The sequence below is a fragment of the Nomascus leucogenys genome, chromosome 19 (genome assembly GCF_006542625.1).
Source record: "Nomascus leucogenys isolate Asia chromosome 19, Asia_NLE_v1, whole genome shotgun sequence".
NCBI classification, from domain to species: domain Eukaryota; kingdom Metazoa; phylum Chordata; class Mammalia; order Primates; family Hylobatidae; genus Nomascus; species Nomascus leucogenys.
Window position 1 is genome coordinate 72,683,732 of NC_044399.1, and position 27,682 is coordinate 72,711,413.

Below are 27,682 nucleotides of genomic sequence, written 5' to 3' on the forward strand. Positions count from 1 at the left end.
CTCCCATACTTGGCCCTATGGAAATACTTCTCCTTTGTATTATAATTATTATATATTATGATTATAATTACCTGGTTACTTTCCATCCTCCTTTCTAATCTGGGGGCTCCTTTGGGATGGAAATTGTCTCATTGCTCTATTCCCAATGCCCAGCACAAAACCTGGCACATGGTAGGCAATATTTATTGACTGTTGAACATTCATGGAAAATCTACCAATTGGTTTGACAAAACTTTTTTTTTCCTCTGGACATGTGTAATTTGGCTGAGATTTTATACTGGGAACATATAATAAAGCCAAGTTTTCTACTAGGGAAATTGTTACCAGTTTGGATGATAGATTTAAATATATCAAGATTTCATAGGATCTTTTTGTATATTCCAGCACCACAGGAAACCCCAAGTCACCTATTGAATACATACTCATCAATAAATAAAGTTAGAAATAAGGGCTGGGTGCAGTGACTCATGCCTGGAATCCCAGTACTTTGGGAGGCCAAGGCAGGTGGATCACCTGAGGTCAGGAGTTCAAGACCAGCCTGGCCAACATGGTGGAACCCCGTGTCTACTAATAATACAAAAAAAATAGTCGGGCGTGGTGGGGGGCACCTGTAATTCCAGCTACTTGGGAAACTGAGGCAGGAGAATTGCTTGAATCTGGGAGGCGGAGTTGCAGTGAGCCAAGATCACTCCAGCCTGGGCGACAGAGTGAGACTCCATCTCGAAAAAAAAGAAAAAAAAAAGGAAAAAGAAATAAGAAGATAGTTTCCATCCTGAGCTATATTGAACCTGAAGATGACTATGATGATGTTGAAATACCCACAAATATTGAAAATCGTCATTTTGAAAGAACTCCTGTTCTGCCACCTTAACTGTTTTAAGAACTGATGCTTGGCCAGGCACGGTGACTCACGCCTATAATCTCAGCACTTTAGGAGGCCGAGGCAGGTGGATCACTTGAGGTCAGGAATTTGAGACCAGCCTGGCCAGCATAGTGAAACCCCATCTTTACCAAAAATACAAAAATTATCCGGGCATGGTGGCAGGCACCTGTAATCCCAGCTACTCAGGAAGCTGAGGCAGGAGAATCGCTCGAAGCTGGGAGACAGAGGTTGCAGTGAGCCGAAATTGCGCCACTGCACTCCAGCCTGGGCAATAGAGTGAGACTCTGTCTTGAAAAAAAAGGAACTGATGCTTTACTCATGCCACAAATCAGTGGATTGTAGTTTTCCTCATAATAATTACTATCTGATCTTCTTTGCAATACAAACAAGATTGTTTTCAGGAAATGCACTGGTATTACCAGCAACAAATTTTACAAATGATGTGTATCTGTTAGGATGCTTTAGGTTGCAAAGAACAGACTATCCAACTAAAGATAACTTAGACAATGAGGAGTTTATAATTTCACAAAGCAAGAAGTCTAGCGGTAAGCACTCCAGAATTCGGCAGCTCCATAACTTAGGAGTGTGGACTAATTTCAGATTGCTTAGCTTTATCTTCATGGTGGCAAAATAGCTGCCATAGCTCCAAGCATCTGTACATGATAACATTGAAAGTTAGAAAGAAAATGGGCATTACTAACATGTATCTTTTTTTTTTTTTTTTTTTTGAGATGGAGTCTCATTCTGTCACCAGGCTGGAGAGCAGTGGTGTAATCTTGGCTCACTGCAACCTCCGCCTCCTGGGTTCAAGCGATTCCCCTGCCTACGCCTCCTGAGTAGCTGGGACTACAGGTGCACGCCACCACACCCGGCTAATTTTCGTATTTTTAGTAGAGACAGGGTTTCACCATGTTGGCCAAGATGATCTTGATCTCTTGACCTCATGATCCACCTGCCTCAGCCTTCCAACATGCTGGGATTACAGATGTGAGCCACCGTGCCTGGCTGTATCTCTTTTTATTAGGGAGGGGAGCCCCCAGCAACTTTCCCTAATGTCTCATTGGCCTGGAGTGGTCCACATACCCAGGGTCTTAGTCCATGTGGTCTACTATAACAAAATTCCTTGGACTGGATAATTTGTTAAAAACAGAAATGCTGCTGAGAGTTCTGGAGGCTGGGGAGTCCAAGATCAAGGCACCAGCAGATTTGGTGTTTGGTGAGGGCTCACTCTGTGCTTCACACCTTCTCACCGTGTCTTCACATGATAGAAGGGGAAGGCAGTGCTCTGGGGCTTATTTTATTTTATTTTATTTTTAATTTATTTTATTTTATTTTTTGAGACAAGAGTCTTACTTTGTCACCCAGGCTGGAGTGCAGCAGCACAATCATAGCTCACTGCAGCCTCAAACTCCTGGGTTCAGGTGATCCTCTCGCCTCAGCCTCCTGAATAGCTGGAACTACAGGCACATGCCACCATGCCTGGCTATTTTTTTTTTCTTTCTTTTTTTTTTTTTGAGATGGAGTCTCACTCTGTCACCCAGGCTGGAGTGCAGTGGCGTGATCTCGGCTCACTGCAAGCTCTGCCTCCCGAGTTCACACCATTCTCCTGCTTCAGCCTCCCAAGTAGCTGGGATTACAGGCACCCGCCACCACACCTGGATCATTTTTTTGTATTTTTTTAGTAGAAACGGGGTTTCACCATGTTAGCCAGGATGGTCTCGATCTCCTGACCTCGTCTGGCCTGGGTCCTCTTTCATAAAGGCATTAATACCATTCATGAGGGCAGGGCCCTCATGATCTAATCACCCCAAAGGCCCCACCTCTTAATACCATCATCTTGGGGGTTAGATTTCAACATATGAATTCTGTGGGGACGCAAACATAGACCATAGCATTCTGCCCCTGACCTCACAAAATCCATGTCCTTCTCAAATGCAAAATAGATTTATTCCATCCCAATAGCCCTAAAGTCTTAACTCATTCCAATATCAGCTTTAAAGTCTAAGGCAACATCTCAACTAAATGTTGCCTCATTCCAAGTATGGGCAAAAGTCAAGATATGATTCATCCTGAGGCAAATTGCTCTCCAATTATGAGCCTGTGAAATCAAACTACTTACACAATGTAAGTATGCTTCCAAAACACAATGGTGGGACTGACATAGGATAGAAATTTCCATTCCGAAAGGGAGAAATAGTAAAGAAGAAAGGGGTAATGGGTCCCAAGTAAGTCCGAAACTCAACAGGGCAAACAACATTAAGTCTTAAGCTTTGAGAATAATTTTTGACTTGATGTCCTATCCCCCAGATATTGGGATGGCGGTTGGGCCCCCAAGGCTCGGGGCAGCCCCACCCCCATGGCTTTGCTGGGCACAGCCCACTCTGCAGCTTTCAGGAGCTGGAATCTCGGGCCTGCAGCTTTCCCAGGCTGGAGTTGCACGCTGGTGGCCCTAACATTCTGGGGTCTTGGAGGCACCCCCGTCCCCATGGCTGTGCTGGGCATTGCCCTAGTGGGGGCTCTCTGCAGTGGCCCTGCCCCTTTGGCAGTGCTCTGTCTGGGCCTCAAGCTTCCCCCAGGAATCCTTTAAAATCTAGGTAGAGGTAGCAATGCCCTCACAGCCCATGCACTTTGCGCAGCTGTGGAGATAAAACTGCTTGGACACCACCATGCTTTACTGTCTGTGCCTCCCAGAGGGATGGCCTGAGCCACAGTTGGTCCCACCTGAGCCATAGTTAGGGTATCCCAGGAGCCCTGCACCAGAATGCGGGAGCAGAGCCTTGAAATCGCTTTGACTTCAAGGTCCTAGTTTTCTGGGCCTGTGATGGACAGGGCAGCCTCTGGAGATCTTCAGAATGGTTTCAGGGTCCTTCTTCACTGTGATGCTGAGCATCTGGCTTCCATCTCCCCACACTAACCTCCTTATCAAAAGTTTCCTCGGTCACATTCTTGGTGTTTTCTCTTCAACAAGCTTTTTTATTCTTTACAACATGGGCAGGTTGGTAAATTTCTAAATATTTAAATTCTGCTGCTTTTTTAATCATAAATAACAACTTTGGCCGGGGGCGGTGGCTCATGCCTGTCATCCCAGCATTTTGGGAGGCTGAGAAGGGCACATCACCTGAGGTTAGAAGTTCGAGACCAGCCTAGCTAACACGGTGAAACCCCGTCTCTACTAAAAATACAGAATTAGCTGGGCGTCGTGGCGCACACCTGTAATCCCAGCTACTCAGGAAGCTGAGGCAGGAGAATCACTTGAACCCAGGAGGCGGAGGTTGCAGTGAGCCAAGATCGCGCCATTGCACTCCAACCTGGGCAAAAACAGCAAAATTCTGTCTCAGAAAGAAAGAAAGAGAGAGAGAGAGAAAGAAAGACCATCTTTAATTGGTTTCTCTCTGCTAGCATTTTACCATAGGCATTCAAGAGAAGCTTTGCCGCACTCTCAACACTTTACTCAAGATATTTTTTCCACCAAATATCTTATTTCATCACTCAGAATTTCTACCTTCCATAAAACACTAGGACACACAATTCAGCCACATTCTTTGCCAGATAATCAGGATCGTTTTTCTGCCAGTTTCCAATAACATGTTCTTCATTTCCATCTGAGACCTCATCAGAATGGCCTTTAACATCCATACTTCTACTGGCCTTCTGTTACAACCTCTTAGGTAATCTCTAAGAAAACTGAGGCTTTCTCTGTAGCTCTCCTCTTCTTCTGAGCCCTCACCAGAATCACCCTTCACAATCTATTTACAACAATACCGGCTTATTTTGTGTGTGAGACAGTCTCATTCTGTCACCCAGGCTGAGAGTGTAGTGGCTCGATCTCAGCTCACTGCAACCTCCGCCTCCCAGGTTCAAGCGATTCTCTTGCCTCAGCCTCCCGAGTAGCTGGGATTACAGGTGCCCGCCACCACACCTGGCTAATTGTTGTATTTTAGTAGAGATGGGGTTTCACCATGTTGGCCAGCCTGGTCTTGAGCTCCTGACCTCAAGCGATCCACCTGCCTTGGCCTCCCAAAGTGCTGGGATTACAGGCACAAGCCACTGCGCCCGGCCAGTTTTGACTCTTTAAAGAGGTTCAAATAAAGTCAGTAGTTCAAAAGGCTAAGACCAACAATTTTGGTTTATCTTCCCGCTGAAAGGACCCTCCATACAGAACTCCACATCCAAACCTATTCATGTTGTATCAACAACTCTAGAACCCAGTAACTCCAGGAGTCTGGTTATTACGACAAATGAATACAGTTGACCATCTCTTCTGCCAAGGCGACAGTTCCCTCATTTAACCCCACTAATAGCTAGATAATCCCCTAAAGAAAGATTAAAAAAAAAAACAATTTCTTGCTGGGCGCCATGGCTCACGCCTGTAATCCCAGTACTTTGGGAGGCTGAGGCAGGCGGATCATGAGGTCAGGAGATCGAGACCATCCTGGCCAAGATGATGAAACCCCGTCTCTACTAAAAATACAAAAATTAGGGCGTGGTGGCACGCACCTGTAGTCCCAGCTACTCGGGAGGCTGAGGCAGGAGAATCACTTGAGCCTGGGAAGCGGAGGTTGCAGTGAGCTGAGATTGTGCCACTGCACTCTGGCCTGGCGAAAGAGCGAGATTCCATCTCAAAAACAAACAAACAAAATTTCCATTTGTTTTTGTGATGTATGTTGCATCAGAGTACTATTTCTGTGTGGACGTGTCTCCTGAATTGGAGTGTGCTTCTGTTTATAACCTATTGCATCTGCTTTCCCTGAGTGCACGTGTGTGTGCTCTGCTATGGCTAAGTGGTAGAATGGAATCTCACTTAAATTAACAGTTGGTTGCCAAACACCCTCCAGCATAAATAGGTAACTGTTGACTGTGGTCCCATTTCATTTTACTAGAGCAGAGTGCACATATAACTATGTGCCAAACTACCGTCAGAAACAGCCAATTAATATCGCTGCACCTTGCCCCTTCAACTGTAAAACTCAACCTCTCATATTGATCAACATATTTCTTTTTTCTAGCTGGGATTAATAGGCGCCCACCACCACGTCCGGCTAATTTTTGTATTTTTAGTAGAGATCGGGTTTCGCCATGTTGGTCAGGCTGGTCTTGAACTCCTGACCTCAGGTGATCCACCTGTCTCGGCCTCCCAAAGTGTTAGGATTACAGACGTGAGCCACTGCGCCCAGCCTGATCAACATATTCCATTGCCAAAATTTAATGCCATTAAAGTTTTAGATCAGCTACACTTGAACAATTAAATATTCTACGAATAATTTTAAAAAGCCCTAAATTGGTTAAAATAAACTCTCATTTACAAAATGAACTATAAACAGCCTTTAAGTTGTTTTAACATTAGATCCCTCTGTATTTTTTTTTTTTTTTTTTTACAAATCAGGTGTTAGTGGAACATGGTTTTAACAAAAATTGCAGAAGGTAGTATTTAAGAATGAAATTCCCCTGATGTTAAAAAAGGTTTATTTGCATAACTTGTACACTTTTATCCCCGATGAGCCACCAAACAAAAATAAATTTTCCGATACATGTAATGTTGATACTGTACAAAGCTATTCTCAGTGACCAAGAAAAACTTCCTCTGAGAACATTTAAGATAAATATGACCCTGCTTTTCACAGTATTGTTTAGAAAAGAAAATGAACATTTCATACAGCAACTCACTGTTGTATTGTATCACTAGTCTACTTTATTTTTTTTTCTTTTACTAGCCTACTTTAATAATTTCACAATTCTTTACAATTTGAGATTTGGGAAAAACAAACAAAAACATCAAGGATATATACTTTTTTTTTTTTTTTGAGACAGGGTCTTACTCTGTCACCCAGGCTGGAGTGCAGTGGCACAGTCTCAGCTAACTGCAACCTCTGCCTCCCAGGCTGAAGCCATCCTCCCACCTCAGCTTCCCAAGTAACTGGGACCACAGGCATGCCTGGCTAATTTTTTTTTTTCCTAAGTTAGTAAAGGCTTCCAACTAATTTTTTAAATTATTTTCTGTAGAGATGGGGTTTTGCCATGTTGCCCAGGCTGGTCTCAAATTCCTGGGCTCAAGTGATTTGTCCTCCTCAGCCAGTTTTTTTGTTTGTTTGTTTGGTTGGTTTTTTTCTTTTTTCCTTTTTTTTTTTTGAGAAGGAGTCTCGCTCTGTCACTCAGGCTGGAGTACAGTGGCACGATCTTGGCTCACTGCAACCTCTGCCTCCTGGGTTCAAATGAGTCTCCTGCCTCAGCCTCCTGAGTAGCTGGGACTATAGGTGAGCACCACCATGCCCAGCTAATTTTTGTATTTTTAGTAGAGATGGGGTTTCACCATATTGGTTAGTCTGGTCTTGAACTCCTGACCTCGTGATCCACCCACCTCAGCCTCCCTAAGTGCTGGGATTACAGGCATGAGCCACTGCGCCCAGCCTGGTATTTTGGGGGGTTTTTTTGTTTGTTTTTTGTTTTTTAAGATTAGCTTTTGACCCGGCAAGGTGGATCACGCCTGTAATCCCAGCACTTTGAGAGGCCAGATGGCTTGAGGTCAGGAGTTCGAGACCAGCCTGGCCAACATGATGAAACCCCATCTCTACTAAATATATAAAAAAAATAGTCAGGTGTGGTGGTGTGTGCCTTATAATCCCAGCTACTCAGGAGGCTGAGACAGGAGAATTGCTTGAACCTGGCAGGTGGAAGTTGCAGTGAGCCAAGATTGCACCACTGCACTCCAGTCTGGGTGACAGACTCCTTCTTAAAAAGAAAAAAAAGGCCGGGCGCAGTGGCTCACACCTATAATCCCAGCACTTTGGGAGGTTGAGGCGGGTGGATCACGAGGTCAGGAGTTTGAAACCAGCCTGGCCAACATGGTGAAACCCCGTCTCTACTAAAATACAAAAAATTAGCCGGGCGTGAGTGCGCACCTGTAATCCCAGCCTCTCGGGAAGCTGAGGCAGGGGAATCACTTGAATCTGGGAGGCGGAAGTTGCAGTGAGCCAAGATCGCGCCACTGCACTCCAGCCTGGCAACAGAGCAAGACACCATCTCAAAATAAATAAATTTAAAAAATAAATTAGCTTCAGCCACTTTGGAGAGCAATTTGGCAACACCTAGTAAAACTGAAATTGTGGACACTGTAAAACACAGCAACTCCACTTCAGGATAGATACCCTAGAACGGCAGTCCCCAACCTTTTTGGCACTAGGGACGGGTTGGGAGGAAAGGGGGGAATGGTTTTGGTATGCAACTGCTCCACTTCAGATCATTAGCCATTACATTCTCGTAAAAGGCGTGCAACCCAGAGTCCTCATGTGTGCAGTTCACAATAAGGTTCGTGCTCCTATGAGAATCTAATACCGCCCCGATCTAACAGGAGGCAGAGCTCAGGCAGTAATGCTCACTTGCCCTCCACTTACTTCCTGCTGTGCAGCCTGGTTCCTAACAGGCCACAGACTGTACTGGTCCAGGCCTGGGCAATGGGGACCCTTGCCCTAGAACACTGAGTCTCAAACCACTTGGTACCAGGTCTCCACTGCACTTAAAAATGATGGAGGGAGCCAGGCTCAGTGGCGAGAGCTTGTAGATCCACCTACTTGGGAGGTTGAGGTGGGTGGATTGCTTGAGCCCAGGAGTTAGAGGCCAGCCTGGGCAACATAGCAAGACTCAATCTCTACAAAACCTAAAAATAAAAACGTTAGCCAGGCATAGTGGTGAGCACCTGTAGTCCCAGCTACTTGGGAGGCAGAGGAAGGAGGATCACTTGAGCCCACGAGTTTGAGGCTGCAGTGAGCTATGATGATGCCACTGCACTCCAGCCTGGGCAACAGAGTGAGACCCTCTCTCAAAAAAATAATAAAATAACTATATTTTCCCAAACAAAAAAATTAATGAGAAAAGTGTCACTGTGTATGTTACATTTTTTTTTCAAATCTCATATCTGGCTTAATAGAAAACATCTGAATTCTCATATCTGCTTCCGCCGTCAATTTGTTGCAATATTGTATGTCCTGTAGCCTCATGGAAAGGTCCATTGAACATTCATGAGAAGAGTGAGCATGAAAAAGGCCAAATAACATCTTAATATTATTATGAAAATTGTTTTGGTCTCATGGCCCAGACCACTCTTTGAGAACCACTGCCCTAGAGAAACTCAAGTGTATGTATAAAAATGTTCTTTGTAGTATTATTTGTTATAATGAGAAGGTGGAACCAACCTATCTGTCCATCAATAAGGGACCATAAGATCCACAGGGACTACACTGGTGTTGCTTTGCTCACCATTGCATTTCCAGTAACTTAGCATATATTAGCACACAATAGGTGCTCAGTCAACTTTTGTGGAAGTAGAGAAGGAAGGGAGAGAGGCAGAAAAGAAGAAAGTGAGGAGGTACAAATATTGTTCTGCAACCTGCTATTTTAATTTAACTCTACCTCATGGACATCTTTTCACAGATTTAGACTCTTAGTTCACAGGGTAGGAAAGCACAAAGGTCATAGGACTCTTGCATAATGGGAAGCTTATTTTTCTATTGTCTAAAAATAAAGGCGTATTTAAGATGTCTCTTTAGGCCGGACGCGGTGGCTCATGCCTGTAATCCCAGCACTTTGGGAGGCCGAGGTGGGTGGATCACCTGAGGTTGGGAGTTTGAGACCAGCCTGACCAACATGGAGAAACCCGGTTCCTACTAAAAATACAAAAATTAGCTGGGCATGGCGGCGCATGCCTGTAATCCCAGCTATGTGGGATGCTGAGGCAGGAGAATCGCTTGAAGCCGGTAGGCAGAGGTTGTGGTGATCCACGATCGGGCCATTGCACTCCATCCAGCCTGGGCAACAAGAGCAAGACTTTGTCTCAAAAAAAAGTCTGTTTAATACAACCACGGGCTGCAAATCACTGCCACCTAGTGGTGTATTAAGAAGTTCACACATGGGGCCCTGGAGCGGTGGCTCAGGCCTGTTAATTCCAGCACTTTGGGAGGCCGACCTGGGAGGATCACCTGAGGTCAGGAGTTTGAGACTAGCCTGGCCAACATGGTGAAACCCCGTCTCTACTAAAAATACAAAAATTAGCTGGGCATGGTGGTGCGCGCCTGTAGTTGCAGCTACTCTGAAGGCTGAAGCAGGAGAATCGCTTGAACCCAGGAAGCAGAGGTTGCAGTGGGCCGAGATTGCGCCACTGCACTCCAGCCTGGGCAACAGAGCAAGACTCCATCTCAAAACAAAAACAAACAAACGGCCAGGCACGGTGGCTTATGCCTGTAATCCCAGCACTTTGGGAGGCTGAGGCGGGCGGATCACCTGAGGTCGGGAGTTCGAGACCAGCCTGATAAACAAGGAGAAACCCTGCCTCTACTAAAAATACAAAATTAGGCAGGTGTGGTGGCGCATGCCTGTAATTCCAGCTACTCCAGAAGGCTGAGGCAGGGGACTCACTTGAACCCGGGAGGCGGAGGTTGCGGTGAGCTGAGATCGCGCCATTATACTGTAGCCTGGGCAACAAGAGTGAAACTCCATCTCAAAAATACAAAAACAAACAGACAAAAACTGTCTTTTGTATGCTGCTGAGATGGCTGGCGGCTGGAAGCCCCTAGATAACTTCAGGATGGGGGCTGGTCGCCAAAAAGATCAAGGCAGAATTAGAGGGTTGAGACTTTCAGTCTCATCCCCCAACCTCCGAGGGAGGGGAGGGAGAGGGGTTGAAGGTTGAGTTCATCACCAATAGCCAATGATTTAATCAATCATGCCTATGTAATGAAGCCTTCATAAAAACCCCAAAGGATGTAGCTCTAGGAGCTTCCAGATAGCTGATCACATGGAGGATGGTGGATGGTTCCTGGAGGATGGCACTCAGAGAGGGCATGGAAGTGCCACACCCCTTTCTGCATACCTTGCCCTATGCATCTCTTCCATCTGGTTATTAACCTATATCCTTTGTAATATCCTTTATAATAAATGGGTAAATATAAGTAAGGTGTTTCCCTGAGTTCTGTGAGCTGTCCTAGCAAACCCTAGGAGGGATTTGTGGGAACCTCACTTTAGAGCGTTTGTCAGAAATACAGGTCACAACCAAGGGTTTACAACTGGCATCTGAAGTGGGCAGTAGTCTTGTGGGACTGCGGGATCTAACACTATCTCCAGGTAGACAGTGTCAGATTGAATTGAATTAGAGGACAATTGCTTGGTGTGTGGAGAAAGCCCCCACCCATCTGGTGTCAGAAGTATTGTGTTGAGTGACCGCATAAGACAGTAAAGACGGCCAGGCTTGGTGGCTCATGCCTGTAATCCCAGCACTTTGGGAGGCTGAGGCAGGCAGATCATGAAGTCAAGAGATCGAGACCATCCTGGCCAACATGGTGAAACCCCGTCTCTACTAAAAATACAAAAATTAGCCAGGTGTAGTGGTGCGCGCCTGTAGTCCCAGCTACTCAGGAGGCTGAGGCAGGAGAATCGCTTGAACCCAGGAGGCAGAGGTTGCAGTGAGCTGAGATCACGCCACTGCACTCCAGCCTGGTAACAGAGCAAGACTCTGTCTAAAATAAAATAAAATAATAATAAAATAAAAATAAAAATAAATAAAATAAAATAATAAAATAAATGAAATAAAATAAAATAAGCTCCAAGACCGGGCATGGTGGCTCATGCCTGAAATCCCAGCAGTTTGGGTTTGGGAGGCTGAGATGGGAGGATTGCTTGAGCCCAGGAGTTCGAGACGAGCCTGGGCAACACAGTGAGACTCAGTTTCTCCAAAAGTACAAACATTTTCTGGGTGTGGTGGTGTGCACCTGTGGTCTCAGCTACTTGGGATGCTGAGGTGGGAGGATTGTTTCAGCCTGGGAGTTTGAAGCTGCCCTGAGCTGTGATTGCACCACCATACTCCAGCGTGGGCCACAGAGCGAAGCTTCCCATCTCATTTAAAAAAAAAAAGAAAAGAAAAGAAATCTGGTAGGCCAGGAGTGGTGGCAGGTTTGGCTCATGCTTGTAATCCCAGCACTCTGGGAGTCTAAGGTGACAGGATTGCTTGAAGCCAGGAGTTCCAGAACAGCCTGGTCAATATAGGCAGACCCCATATCTACAAAAAAAAAAAAAAAAAAAAATTAGCCAGGCATGGTGGCAGTACCTGTAGTCCCAGCCACTTGGGAAGCTGGAGGATCACTTGAGCCCAGGAGATGAGGCTGCAGTGAGCTATGATCATGCCACTGACAGAGTGAGACCTTGTCTCTAAAAAAAAAAAAAAAAATCTGTCAGGGTTAGTTGTCGTCAGAACCATTTTACATGTGTACGAATGTTTTCTTGTAATTCTTATACTACTTTTAAAATAACAAAATATACTTTAAAAAAATTTATTTTAAGAACCGAGATCTGCATAAGCCAGAAAAATGAAAATGGGAGTTAGTGGGTGTGGGGAAGACAGCAGCTGCATTTTTTTGTTGAGAAATATATAAATCTTGCCGAAAGTGGTTATTTTGGCTTTTTAGTCTTAAAAAGAATAGCTCTTCTTTTTGATCTCCTTTTAGCGTTCACACGCTACCCCTGACAGCAGCATGGATTCATTATGTAATTTATTCATTCTACAAATATGTATGGAGTGCTGGCTCTGTGCCAGGCACTGGTGATACAGTGAATGTCGAGCAAAAACCCAAGGCACTCTCAGGGAACTTGAAGTCATGTGGAGCTCTTTTAAGTCATGCATGTTATCCCTTTTCCTATCATGTATGTTACAAATATTTTCCCTTTTAATACTTTCACGATCTACACCATTTCTTTTTTCTTTTTCCTTTTCTTTTTTTTTGAGAGGAGTCTCCCTCTGTTACCCAGGGTGGAGTGCAGTGGTGCGATCTTGGCTCACTGCAACCTCCGCTTCTCCAGTTCAAGCGATTCTCCTGCCTCAGACTCCCAGGTAGCTGAGACTACAAGCACGCATCACGACATCCAGATAATTTTTTTTTTTTTTTTGAGACGGAGTCTTGCTCTATCACCCAGGCTGGAGTGCAGTGGCATGATCTCGGCTTACTTAAGCTCTGCCTCCCTGGTTCACGCCATTCTCCCGCCTCAGCCTCCCTAGTAGCTGGCACTACAGGCTCGTGCTGCCATGCGTGGCTATTTTTTTTTTTTTTTTTTTTTTTGTATTTTTTAGTAGAGACAGAGTTTCACCATGTTGGCCAGGCTGGTCTTGAACTCCTAACCTCAAGTGATCCACTCGCCTCAGCCTCCCAAAGTGCTAGGATTACAGGCATGAGCCACCTCACCCAGCCTGTACGATTTTTTTTAAACCCATTTATTTTATTTTATGTATTTATTTGTTATACTTTAAGTTATAGGGTACATGTGCACAACGTGCAGGTTTGTTACATAGGTATACATGTGCCATGTTGGTCTGCTGCACCCATCAACTCGTCATTTACATTAGGTATTTCTCCTAATGCTATTCCTCCCCCAGCCCCCCACCCCCCGCCAGCCCTGGTATGTGGTGTTCCCCACCCTCTATCCATGTGTTCTCTCATTGTTCAACTCCCACTTATGAGTTCTAACTCATTTTTGCCTCCCAGGGGATCCCGGCGTCTTAGCAGTGGATCTCCCAATACTTGCAGGTCACAGGGCCACGGAGGCTAGGTCTCTAGGAGCAGAGGACACAGAACAGTCTATTTCTTAAATTTTTTTGAGACAGTGTCTTGCTCTGTTGCCCAGGCTGGAGTGGAGTGGTTCGATCTCGGCTCACTGCAACCTCCACCTCCCGAGTTCAAGCTATTTTCCTGCCTCATCCTCCCGAGTAGCTGGAACTAAAGGCGCCCGCCATCATGCCAGTTAATTGTTTTGTATTTTTAGTAGAGACGGGGGTTTCACCATGCTGGCCAGGCTGGTCTTGAACTCCTGAGCTCAAGTGATGCGCCCTCCTAGGCCTCCCAAAGTGCTGGGATTACAGGTGTGAGCCACCGTGCCCTGCCTTAAAAACCCATTTCTAAATTCCAAAGAGTAACTTCTATTAGGGCACTATTAAGAGAGGTAAAGCAAAAGGAACTATAAAAGCAACTATAACTGAAGTCTATTTGAGACATGGCTCAGTATTTCAATGAAAATGTAACACAGTCAATGAAATACTATCTCAAATGTAGTTGTGCAAATTAAGGAATAGTTGGTAGTAGCTGCATTTACAAATTCAAGAGTGAAACGTGCATAATTCGTGCAACCCAAAGTTTGGGACAGAGAGATATGAGAAGCCAAAGTGATTAGTGCACTGACATTTTTGCTTGGGAAAGGCTTGGGGTTGGACATCTTACATCTTTACATACATATATAACCCTCACCACGATCCTATGCGATGCGAACCAACATCGTCTCTGTAGTAATAACTAATATGTATCTGGCCTTCGCCACGTGCAAACTTCACATACATATGTCAGTGAGGTCGGTCCTATTATTTACCTCACTTTACAAATGAAGCAACGGAGGCGCGAAGAAGCTATTAATAGGTAACTTGTTCAAAGCCACATAGCCCCTAAGTGGTGGGGCAAGGATTCTGAGTGTCTGATTTTCTCACTTCAGAACTTACACTTTTAAACATTATGCTGTCCTTGTTGGGCTCTGTATCGCCTAGCCTTCGACCGGGCATTGCAAATATAAGTCATCAATGATTGAGACCACAAATGCATGCAGGGAACAACAACAAAAGATGAAAACAGAACAGGCAGAACAGGAGTTCGAGACCAGCCTGGCCAACATGGCGAAATCCCGTCTCTACTAAAAATACAAAAATTAGCAGGGCGTGGTGGTGGGCGCCTGTAATCCCAGCTACTGGGGAGGCCGAGGCAGGAGAATCGCTTGAACCTGGGAGATGGAGGCTGCAGTGGGCCGAGATCGCGCCATTGCACTCCGGCCTGGGCGACATTGCGAGACTCTGTCTCAAAAACAAAACAAAAGGGCAGAACAAAAACGTAGTTACTTGGAGGGGTCACTTACCCCGGACCGGACCGTGCCACAGCCCCGACCCCACGCGTGTCTGAGGACTCGGCGTCTCGGTGGTAACCTTGGTAACCAGCCAGCGCGCCGCGGGCCCTCCGGAAGTCAGACTCCGCCGGGCTGAGCCGAGCTACGCCAGCGCCGACTGGCGTCGTGGAGGAGTCTGCGCAGAGGAGACACCTGATCCGGTGGGAGACGGCCAGGGGAGCGCGCGCGGATTGGCTGGAGCCGACGGGGGTCGGCTGGGCGCGGCGCGGACTGGGAGACCGCAGTCCCGGGGAGCGCACCGGCAGTTCTCGCCTGGCCCAGGCGCGGGGTCCAAGATGGTGGTGCTAGGAGCCGCGACGCAGTGATAGCGGCCGTGGAGGGGCCCCCGACCGAGCTGGAGGCTGGCGGTAGCCTGGAGGTGAGACCCCGCTGCGTTCACAGAGCTGGCGGCCGCGGCGCCTGCATCCTCCGGCAAGCGAGGAGTGGAGCAGAGCTCATATGCCTATGGGGAGAGGCCTGGGGGACCTCAGGAGGATGTAGGCGCCGGGTGCGCATGGCTGGGCCTTCTTGCTCTCCGTCGGCTTCTTGGTCTCGGCGTGCCCCATCCGCGGCCCTGTCCCGCTACTGTTGCCAGTTCCAGTTCCCTCCTGTGGGTACCGCTAACGGCATCTTCCCGAGGCCCAGAATCCACCGTCAGGCATAAATTGATTATTCCTCGCCCAAATCTGTGTCAGGTATATTTGTATATGTAACCAAATCTGGTTTCTGCATCCCACGAGTGACCCCGCTGGGGAGACTAGACAAAGCTACAGGAGTGAACTGTCTGGTTCAGATGTGTTCTACTACTCAGCCTAAAATATCAGGACTGTTAGAGTTAAGACAAGGGAGGGATTTAGGTGGGCTGGTCTCTTTGTAAGGGTCTACATTCCTTTTAGGAGCAGCTTCTGTTGTGACCAAGCGAGTTACAGAGAAACGCCACACTTTGAGACAAATTAGAGTCCTTATTAGCCGGCGACCGAGAGGCAGCTAGCGCCCCAAATTCTCTCGGCCCCGAGGAAGGGGCTAGTTTTGTTTTTATACCGTGGACTAAATAGGGGAGGGGGGATTTTAGCTGAAGCAATTTTTACAGAAGCAGAACTAGCAAAAAGTTAAAAAATTAATTGATTACGAATGCAGTTACAAAAAATAAACAGTTCCAGTTGCATGGGCTTAAACTATCACAAAGAGATAAATGCAGGGGTTTTGCTTGCCATCCACCAAGCGCGTCCCCAGGAGCTGCTGGTGCAGCTTGCCTCAATATCTTATCAGTAGGTGCATTCCTGGACGTGCTTTGAGTCAGTTTACACTAGTTATGCCTTAAGGGAGGGAGGTGAAAGGGGGCTGCAAGTGAAGAAACTAAAATGGAGTCTGTCCAGCTCTCTCTCTGCTAGGAGAGAGTCACTCAGGTTAAAACAAAGTAGGGTATCACACTTCAAAAGTCATTTCTTTTGGGAAGCCTTCCCGGATTGCCACCGCAGCGCTTTTAGCATCTAATTCATAGGCTCTTACTACCTTGTTTCCTGTGTGTCTTCCTCTAGGCATAGACTCTTTGTTTAGCTTCACCTAATGCATGCCCATGAATGTGAATTAAAAAGGATTGACATGCTTAAAAGATACTAAGAACTGGGCATGAAATAGCGGCATTTCTTAAGTTAAAAAATAGTGGCCCCTGGGCCAGCTTTGAGTGTAGACACATTTTCTTGGCTCATGCTGTTTGTTTTTATTTGAATTAATGGCCAACTTCCTTTTTTTCTTGAGACAGAGTCTCGCTCTGTCACCAGACTGTAGTGCAGTGGTGCGATCTCGGCTCACTGCAACCTCCGCCTCCCGGGTTCAAGCGATTCTCCTGCCTCAGCCTCCCGAGTAGCTGGGGTTACAGGCGCCTGCCACCACGCCCGGCCAATTTTTGTATTTTTAGTAGAGACAAGGTTTCACCATGTTGGCCAGGTGGTCTCGATCTCCTGATCACGTGTCCACCCGCTTTAGCCTCCCAAAGTGCTGGGATTACAGGCGTGAGCAACCGTGCCTGGCCCTTTTTTTTTTTTTTTTTTTAATCAATTATGCCTACTTAATGAAGCCTCCATTAAAACCCAAAGGATGGAGTTTGGAGAGCTTCCAGATAGCTGAACACATACAGGTTCCTGGACAATGGTGTGCCCAGAGAGGGCATGGAAGCTCTGCTCCCCCTCCCACTTGCCTTGCCTTGTGCATCTCTTCATCTGTATCCTTTGTAATATCCTTTAGAATAAATTGATAAATATAATTACATGTTTCCCTGAGTTCAGTGGCAGAGTTTGCCACTCTAGCAAATAATTTAACCCAATAAGGGAGCTTGGGATCCCTGATTTATAGCTGGTTGGTCAGAAGCACAGGTAAAACAACCTGGGACTTGTGATTGGCATCAGAAGTGTGGTGCAGTCTGGTGAATTGAGTCCTCAACCTGTGGGATCTGATGCCATCTCCAGGTAGATAGTGTCCGAATTGAACTGAATTAGAGAACACCTAGCTGATGTTGCTGCAGAATTTATTGCTTGCTTGGTGTGTATGGGAAAACCCCAAAATATTTGGTCAGAGGGTATGGTGGCTCTGTAACCGCCCAGTGGGTTCATCTTGCCCACTGCCTAGACAGAGCCAATTTATCAAGACGGGAATTTATCAAGAAAGGGGAATTGCAATGGAGGAAGAGTAATTCAGGCAGAGTTGGCTATGCGGGAGATGGGAGTTTTATTATTAAACAGTCTCCCGGAGCATTTGTGGATCAGAGTTTTTAAGGATAATTTGGCGTATGGGCTCGGAAAGTGGGAAGTGCTGATTGGTCGGGTTAAAGATGAAATCATAGAGGGGTGGAGTGAGTTCTACTTGCTGACTTATGCTCCTGGGTGGGATTGCAGAACTGGCTGATCCAGATTATTGGTCTGGGTGGTGTCATTTGCTGCATTGGAAGGCAGGGTCTGCAGAATATCTCAAGCACTGATCTTAGGTTTTGCAACAGTGATGTTATTCCCAGGAGCAATTTGGGGAGGTTCAAACTCTTGCAGCCAGAGGCTGTATGGCCCCTAAATCGTAATTTCTAATCTCGTAGCTAATTTGTTAGTCCTACAAAGGCAGACTGGTCCCCAGGCAAGAAGGGGTTTTTCAGGAAAGGGCTATTATCAATTTTGTTTCAGAGTTTAATCTATAAACTAAATTCCTTCTCAGGGCTAGTTTGACCTATGCCTTTGTTCATACCAGGAATGAACAAAGACAGTTTAGACGTTAGAAGGAAGATGGGGTTAGTTAGGTCTGCTCTCTTTCACTGTCATAATTTCCTCAATTATAATTTTGCAAAGGCAGTTTCAGCTCTTGCCTGTAATCCCAGCGATTCAGGAGGCTGAGGCAGGAGGACGGTTTGAGGCCAGGAGTTCAAGGCTGCAATGAGCTATGATGGCACCACTGCACTCCAGCCTGGGTGACAGCAAGACCCCCATCCCTAAAATGAAAAACAATTAAAATAAACATTTGGTTACAGAAATCTTCTGTGTTGATTGATTATGGTGTAAGGGCAGAGGGAAAACTTTTTTTTTTGTTGTTAGACCATTATTTTACAATGCCCTCTTAATTCCTAAGTGTTCATTTTAATTCACTTCTTCATTGGCTATATCTCATTGCAATAATTATTTTCAAAAAGGGCTTATAACTGTCATACTCCCTAAGTTTTTACATAACTGGAAATGTTTGCCTATTGCTTTTAATGCAAGAGAACACTTTGCTGGGTAAAAAAATTATCGGCTCACACTTTGTTTCTCCTTGGAATTATATAGGCATTACTAATTCTGGTGTGGAGTATAACTGTGGGGAAGGGCAAAGTCAACCTGAAATTCTGTCTTGCACATTACTTCCTTTTCTGCCTAGATGCCCATTTGCTCATTTATTCCTGAAATTTAATTACTTCACCAGGACATGTCTCAGTTTTGACTGTTCTGTCTACTTTTTATGAGCTACAGTTTACCTTTCCAATAGATTTAAGTGCTTATTTCAGCAACACTTTCTTCTGTTACATATTGAATTTTTTTTTTATGTTTGCTTTTTTTTTTTTTTTTTTTGAGACGGAGTTTTGCTCTTGTTGCCCAGGCTGGAGTGCAATGGCGCGATCTCAGCTCACCACAACCTCCACCTCCCAGGTTCAAGCGATTCTCCTGCCTCAGCCTCCCAAGTAGCTGGGACTACAGGCATTTGCCACCACGCCCAGCTAATTTTGTATTTTTAGTAGACACACGATTTCTCCATGTTGGTCAGGCTGGTCTCGAACTCCCGACCTCTGGTAATCTGCCTGCCTCGGCCTCCCAAAGTGCTGGGATTACAGGCATGAGCCACTGCGCCCGGCCTATGTTTGCTCTTTTCTTTAGAAACACTAATTATATGTATTTGATTATCTTTCTTTAGTTACTGGTTTTCTCTATAATCACATTTGTATTCATTTCATTTTTTATTATTTCTCCAGGCCTCATTGTGACCTTGTAGTGCTTATTTTTGTTGTTCCTTATGTGAATTTCATCTACATAATGCTTTTCATTTGCCCTTCCATTTCTTTTCTCAGCGTCGTCAAGTCACTTCTCACTTCTTTTTATTGTTTTCTAATCTAATTTGTTTTTGGCAAGGCATGGTGGCTCATGTCTGTAATCTCAGCACTTTGGGAGGCTGAAGGATCGCTTGAGGCCAGGAGTTTGAGACCAGCCTGGGCAACATAGCAAGACCTTTTCCCTACAAAAAAATTATTTAAACTAGCTGGGTATGGTGGTGTGTCTATGGTGTCAGGCTGAAGTGGGAGGATTGCTTGAGCCCAGGAGTTTGAGGTTGCAGTGAGCTATGATTGCACCACTGCACTCCAGCCTGGGTGACAGAATGAGAGTGTGTATGAAAAAAACAAAACAAGCTGGGCACAGTGGCTCACGCCTGTAATCCTAGCACTTTGGGAGGCTGAGGCAGGAAGATCCCTTGAGGCCAGGAGTTCCAGAACACCCTGGACAACATGGCAAGCCCCATCTCTACAAAAACTTAGCCATGTGTGCTGCAGCATGCCTGTAATCCCAGCTACTTGGGAGGCTGAGGTGGGAGAATCATCTCAGCCTGGGAGGTCAAGGCTGCAGTGAACCATGATTACACCACTGCACTCCAGCCTGGGTGACAGAGTGAGACCCTGTCTCAAATAAAAAAAAAAAAAAGTAAAAAAAAAATGGCCTGGCACAGTGGCTCACACCTATAACCCCAGCACTTTGGGAGGCCAAGGTGGGAGGATCACTTGAAGCCAGGAGTTCAAGACCCGCCTGGGCAGTATACTGAGGCCCCATTGCTATTATTTTTTTCCTTTTTCTTTTCTTTTCTTTTTTTTTTGGCTACGTGACTCAAATTTTTTTTTTAATTAAAAATGTCAAATTTTTGGCTGGGCGCGGCGGCTCATGCCTGTAATCCCAGCATTTTGGGAGGCCGAGGCGGGCGAATCACGAGGTCAGGAGATTGAGATCATCCTGGCTAACGTGGTGAAACCCCGTCTCTAATAAAAATACAAAAAATTAGCTGGGCATACTGGCGGGTGCCTGTAGTCCCAGCTACTTGGGAGGCTGAGGCAGGAAAATGGCGTGAACCCAGGAGGCGGAGCTTGCAGTGAGCCGAGATCGCGCCATCGCACTCCAGCCTGGGCAACAGAGCGAGACTCCATCTCAAAAAAAAAAAAAAAAAAGTCAAAATTTTAAATGTGTAATCTGTTTTAAACCCTTATATCTCTTCTTTAGGCTTTTATTTAAAGAATTATTTTGTCTAAAATTTCTTTGAGATAATGGAGAACTCTCTACTGAATGTTTCCTATTAATTTCTTTGTATTCCTCATGGATATATGTTTCTAATCTATTACTCATGTTCCTTTCTTTCCTTTATTCTTCCTTGAAAATGTATTTTTTTTATTTTAAGCATACATCCCACAAATTTATCTTAACAATTACTACTCACTAATGAATGAAGCAGGCTCTTTATTAAAAAGTACTATGGGAACAAGCAGAGGAAATTGAGCCCAGGCACTTCAAAGCCTTCATACAGTTTTGCTGCCACAAACACCTCATCAAATCTAGAGGTATACCTTCCTTCAGCTTTTGGCTTTCAAGAGTTCAGTATGACACAATAAAAGCCCTTCAGATCACAAGTTTTTTGTGGAAAAAAAAAAAAAGGGGCAGCCTTTAATCTACTATCTTTTAAATAGTAATCTGCTTCTGAATTTTGAAATATATATATATATATATATCTCAAACCAAAAGAAATAAAACACTAAACACTTTAAGGGAAGATTATGACAAAGCCAATTCTTTCCAATAATAAAGGTCAGGGATTTGATAATATGGACACCCAAAAGCAGTAAGCCCACTGTCTTTCAGTTTTAGGAGAGGGTATGGTATTTAAATGAAATCCAAGGCCAGGTGCAGTGCCTCACACCTGCAATCCCAGCACTTTGGGAGTCCAAGGCAGGATTGCCTGAGCCCAGGAGGGTGAGACCAGCCTGGGCAACATGATGAGACCATATCTCTAAAAAAAAAAAAAAAAAAAAGGAAATCCAGCATCATGGATATGGAGGTTTTTTTCTATGGACACATTACTTAATATTTAAAGGGTAAATATTAATAGTAATAATAACAGCAGCTGACACATAGTGCTTTCTGTATGCAAAGCACTGTTCTAAATGTTTTATGTATATTTATAGATATTTGATTCTCATAACAACTCTATGAGGTAAATACTATTATTATCTCCATTTGTAGATACTCCTCCATGAGGAAGCTAGGGCACTGAGAGCTCCAGTGATTTGCCTGAGGTCTCCCCATCATTAAGTGGTGGAGCCAGGTTTCAAACTCATGCAGTTTGCCCTTCAGTCCATGGTGTTAATCACTGTGCCATGTTGCTGCCCATTCACTCCAAGAAGATTAATGACTAGAGTCCCTATCAGCAGGACCAAAATAAAATGACTCTCCCAAGGAGCTCAGAAATGTGCTTTTGTGACTGACTGATATGGTTTGGCTCTGTGTCCCCACCCAAATCTCATCTTGAGTTGTACTTCCATAATTCCCATATGTTGTGGGAGGGACCTGGTGGGAGATAATTTGAATCATGGGGGTGGTTTCCCCATACTGTTTTCGTGGTAGTGAATAAGTCTCATGAGATCTGATGGTTTTATCATTGGTTTCCGCTTTTGCATCTTCCTCATTTTCTCTTGCCGCCACCATGTAAGAAGTGCCTTTTGCCTCCTGCCATAATTCTGAGACCTCTCAAACCATGTGGAACTGTAAGTCCAATTAAACCTCTTTTTCTTCCCAGTCTTGGGTATGTCTTCATCAGCAGCGTGAAAACAGACTAATACAGTAAATTGGTACCAGGGGTGCTGCTGAAAAGATACCCAAAATGTGGAAGCAGTTTTGGAGCTGGGTAACAGGCAAAGGTCGGAACAGTCTGGGGGGCTCAGAAGAAGACAGGAAAATGTGGGAAAGTTTGGAACTTCGTAGAACTCGTTGAGTGGCTTTGACCAAAAGCCTGACAGCATTATGGACAATAAGGTCCAGGCTGAGGTGGTTTCAGATGGAGATGAGGAACTTGTTGGGAACTGGAGCAGAGGTGACTCTTGTTATGTTTTAGCAAAGACACTGGTGGCATTTTGCCACTGCCCTAGAGATTTGTGGAACTTTGAACTTGAGAGAGATGATTTAGGGTATCTGGTGGAATAAATTTCTAAGCAGCAAAACATTCAAGATGTGACTTGGCTCCTGTTAAAGGGATTCAGTTTTATGAGGGAAGCAGAGCATAAAAGTTCAGAAAATTTGCAGCCTGACAATGTGATAGAAAAGAAAAACCCATTTTCCGAGGAGAAATAAATCAGGCTGCAGAAATTTGCATGAGTAACAAGAAGCTGAATGTTAATCCCCAAGACAATGGGGAAAATGTCTCCAGGGCCTGTCAGAAGTCTTCACAGCAGCCCCTCCCATCACAGGCCTGGAGGCCTAGGAGAAAATGGTTTTGTGGACCAGGCCCAGGGTCCCCATGCTGTGTCCAGCCTAGGGACTTGGTACGCTGCATCCCAGCCGCTCCAGCCATGGCTGAAAGGGGCCAGTGTAGATAGAGCTCAAGCTGTGGCTTCAGAGGGTGCAAGCCCCAAGCCTTGGCAGTTTCCACACGGTGTTGAGTCTTTAGGTACACAGAAGTCAAGAATTGAGGTTTGGGAACTTCCACCTAGATTTCAGAAGATGTATGGAAACGCTTGGATGCCCAGCCAGAAGTTTGCTGCAGCGGCAGGGATCTCATGGAGAACCTCTGCTACGGCACTGCAGAAGGGAAATGTGGGATCGAAGCTGCCATATAGAGTCCCTACTCGGGCACCTTCTAGTGGAGCTGTGAGAAGAGGGCCAATGACCTCCAGACCCCAGAATGGTAGATCCACCTACAGCTTGCACCGTACACCTGGAAAAGCCGCAGACACTCAACACCAGCCCGTGAAAGTAGCCATGAGGGAGGCTGTGCCCTACAAAGCCACAGGGGTGGAGTTGCCCAAGACCATTGGAACCCACCTCTTGCATCAGCATGACCTGGATGTGAGACCTGGAGTCAAAGGAGATCATTTTGGAGGTTAAAATTTGATTGGCTTGCTGGATTTCAGACTTGCATGGGCCCTGTAACCCCTTTGTTTTGGCCAATTTCTCCCATTTGGAACAGCTGTATTTACCCAGCAATACCTGTACCCCCATTATATCTAGGAAGTAACTAGCTTGCTTTTGATTTTACAGGCTCATAGGAGGAAGGGACTTGCCTTGTTTCTGATGAGACTTTGAACTGTGGACTTTTGGGTTAATGCTGAAATGAGTTAAGACTTAGGGGGACTGTTGGGAAGGCATGATTGGTTTTGAAATGTGAGGACATAAGATTTGGAGGGGCCAGGGGCAGAATGATATGGTTTGGCTCTGTGTCCCCACTCAAATCTCATCTTGAACTGTACTCCCATAAATCCCACATTTTGTGGGAGGGACATGTTGGGAGATAATTTGAATCATGGGGGCAGTTCCCCCCTACTATTCTCATGGTCGTGAATAAGTCTCATGAGATCTTATGGTTTTATCAGGGGTTTCTGCTTTTGCATCTTCCTCATTTTCTCCTGCCACCACCATGTAAGATGTGCCTTTCACCTCCCACCATGATTCTGAGGCCTTCCCAGCCATGTGGAACTGTAAGTCCAACTAAACCTCTTTTTCTCTTCAGTCTCAGGTATGTCTTTATCATCAGCATGAAAACGGACTAATCCACTGGGGAAGGTCAGGGATTTGATAACATGGACCCTCAAAAGCAATAAGCTCATCTATCTTGTAATTTCAGAAGAAATCAAATTGCCACACAAAAGGAGGCAATTCCATCAGAATATCAGAAAGAAAAATGTGAGGTCTGAGAAAAAGAGAATTGATTTCTATTGAAATGACAGCCATTCTGAGGCAAAGTACAGATTTGCTTAACTATCATGGTATATAGGGAGGAAAGAGCAGTATGCTGGTTATTAATTTATTGCCTCTCCAGATCCACCCATCTTTGTTTGCTTTTGTTACAAAGCTGGATTCTGTAAACATTTCTCCTTTGCCAGTTGGTACAAGATTTAGACTTTGTCAACAGAGGATGCTGGAGGGACAATGCATGGCCATAGGAAGAGAAACTAACTTCCTGGTACCAGTGTGCTGTTCTATTTTTATTTATTTTAATTATTTACTGATGTGGCTGGTAGCAGATCAACTTGTGGGAGGCCTGGTGGCACTTACCCTAGTGGGCTGCTTCCTGTGAACCAGTTCAGGCCCAGCCACACGATCCAGCAAGTTCCTCCCCCATCCAACAGGCCACTTCCTGTGGACCAACTCCAGATTGCCCTCCTCCCCCAGTGAATTAATTCACCACCCTTTAGGCCACTCCCACAGCCCAGCTCCAGCCTGCAGCCTGGCAGGTTTCTTCACCAACAGGGTATGTGGTAGCACAGGTTCCTGTGATAGCCACAGTGTCTCTAGTGAAGGCCACATCTCAGCTTTGGCAGGGAAAGGTCTTCTTAGTTCTTTGTTCCTCCCTCTTAGACTGCCCAGTATAATGAAGTGGTGATATTTGTATTTTAGGAATTATAGAATGATCTACTTATCATTTCAGATTCTGAAGACAGGAATAAGATGAAGGAATGGAAATCAAAGATGGAAATTTCTGAAGAAAAGAAGTCAACAAGGGCTGCTTCCAAAAAACTCCAAAGACAGATCACCCAGGAATGTGAGTTAGTTGAAACCAGTAATTCTGAGGACAGATTATTGAAGCACTGGGTACGCACTTTAAAGGATGCAGTGAGACATCTCCCTTCCCAAGAGAGCGGTATCAGGGAAATGCATATTATCCCCAAGAAAGCCATTGTGGGAGAGATTGGCCATGAATGTAATGAAGGAGAAAAAATACTTTCTGCAGGAGAAAGCTCTCATAGATATGAGGTTAGTGGCCAAAACTTCAAACAGAAGTCAGGATTAACTGAACATCAGAAAATTCATAATATAAATAAGACCTATGAATGTAAGGAATGTGGAAAAACCTTCAACAGGAGTTCAAACCTGATCATACATCAGAGAATTCATACAGGAAATAAACCATATGTGTATAATGAATGTGGGAAAGACTCTAATCAAAGTTCAAATCTTATTATACATCAGAGAATTCATACAGGAAAGAAACCTTATATGTGTCATGAATGTGGAAAAGACTTCAATCAGAGCTCCAATCTGGTGAGACATAAGCAAATTCACAGTGGTGGAAATCCCTATGAGTGCAAAGAGTGTGGGAAGGCTTTTAAGGGAAACTCAAACCTTGTCCTGCACCGGAGAATCCACAGTAAGGGGAAGCCATATTTATGCAATAAATGTGGGAAGGCTTTCAGTCAAAGCACAGATCTTATTATACATCACAGAATTCACACTGGAGAGAAACCCTATGAATGTTATGACTGTGGAGAGATGTTCAGTCAAAGTTCACACCTTGCCACACATCAGAGAATTCACACTGGAGAGAAACCCCTCAAATGTAATGAATGTGAAAAAGCCTTCAGGCAGCATTCTCACCTTACTGAACACCAGAGACTCCACAGTGGAGAGAAACCCTATGAATGTCACAAATGTGGGAAGACCTTCAGTGGGCGCACAGCTTTTCTTAAACATCAGAGATTGCATGCTGGAGAGAAACTTGAAGAATGTGAGAAAACCTTCAGCCAGGATGAGGAACTTAGGGAAGAGCAGAGAATTCACCAGGAAGAGAAAGCTTATTGGTGTAATCAGTGTGGTAGGAATTTCCAGGGCAGCTCAGACCTCATCAGACATCAGGTAACTCATACAGGAGAGAAACCATATGAATGTAAAGAATGTGGGAAAACTTTTAATCAGAGCTCAGACCTTCTGAGACATCATAGAATTCACAGTGGAGAAAAACCTTGTGTATGTAGCAAATGTGGGAAATCTTTTAGGGGCAGCTCAGATCTCATTAGACACTGTCGTGTTCATACTGGAGAGAAACCCTATGAATGTAGTGAATGTGGGAAAGCCTTTAGCCAGAGGTCACACCTTGCTACACACCAGAAAATCCATACTGGAGAGAAGCCCTATCAGTGCAATGAATGTGGGAAAGCCTTCAGGCAGCGTTCCCTCCTTATTCAACATCGGAGAATTCATAGTGGTGAGAAACCCTATGAATGTAAGCAATGTGGGAAACTCTTCATTTGGCACACGGCTTTCCTCAGACATCAGAGCCTACATGCTGGCGGGAAACTTGAATGTGAGAAAACCTTCAGCCAGGATGAGGAGCTTAGGGAAGAGCAGAGAACTCACGAGGAAGAGAAGGTTTATTGGTGTAATCAGTGTGGTAGGACCTTCCAGGGCAGCTCAGACCTCACCAGACATCAGGTAACTCATACAGGAGAGAAACCATATGAATGTAAAGAATGTGGGAAAACTTTTAATCAGAGCTCAGACCTTCTGAGACATCATAGAATTCACAGTGGAGAAAAACCTTGTGTATGTAGCAAATGTGGGAAATCTTTTAGGGGCAGCTCAGATCTCATTAGACACCGTCGTGTTCATACTGGAGAGAAACCCTATGAATGTAGTGAATGTGGGAAAGCCTTTAGCCAGAGGTCACACCTTGCTACACACCAGAAAATCCATACTGGAGAGAAGCCCTATCAGTGCAATGAATGTGGGAAAGCCTTCAGGCAGCGTTCCCTCCTTATTCAACATCGGAGAATTCATAGTGGTGAGAAACCCTATGAATGTAAGCAATGTGGGAAACTCTTCATTTGGCACGCGGCTTTCCTCAGACATCAGAGCCTGCATGCTGGAGGGAAACTTGAATGTGAGAAAACCTTCAGCCAGAATGAGGAGCCTAGGGGAGGGCAGAGAACTCACCAGGAAGAGAAAGCTTATTGGTGTAATCAGTGTGGTAGGAATTTCCAGGGCAGCTTAGACTTCATCAGACATCAGGTAACTCATACAGGAGAGAAACCATATGAATGTAAAGAATGTGGGAAAACTTTCAATCAGAGCTCAGACCTTGTAAGACATCATAGAATTCACAGTGGAGAAAAACCTTATGTATGCAACAAATGTGGGAAATCTTTTAGGGGCAGCTCAGATCTTACTAGACACCATCGTGTTCACACTGGAGAGAAACCCTATGAATGCCCTGAATGTGGGAAGGCCTTCAGCCAGAGGTCACACCTTGTCAGTCATCAAAGAATTCATACCAGAGAGAAACCCTTTGAATGTGGCAACTGTGGTAAGGCCTTCAGTG

General features: G+C 45.1%; 1 protein-coding gene across 1 annotated transcript; it reads left to right on the top strand.

Moving 5' to 3' along the window:
* The first annotated feature begins 15,018 nt into the window (after window positions 1–15,018).
* Window positions 15,019–27,555, top strand: ZNF594 (zinc finger protein 594). The gene is given in 3 exon segments (XM_012501349.2): window positions 15,019–15,215; window positions 25,016–27,423; window positions 27,426–27,555. Coding segments are annotated over 2 exon segments (2,421 nt in total). The 5' UTR covers window positions 15,019–15,215; window positions 25,016–25,035; the 3' UTR covers window positions 27,459–27,555.
* Window positions 27,556–27,682: the final 127 nt, after the last annotated feature.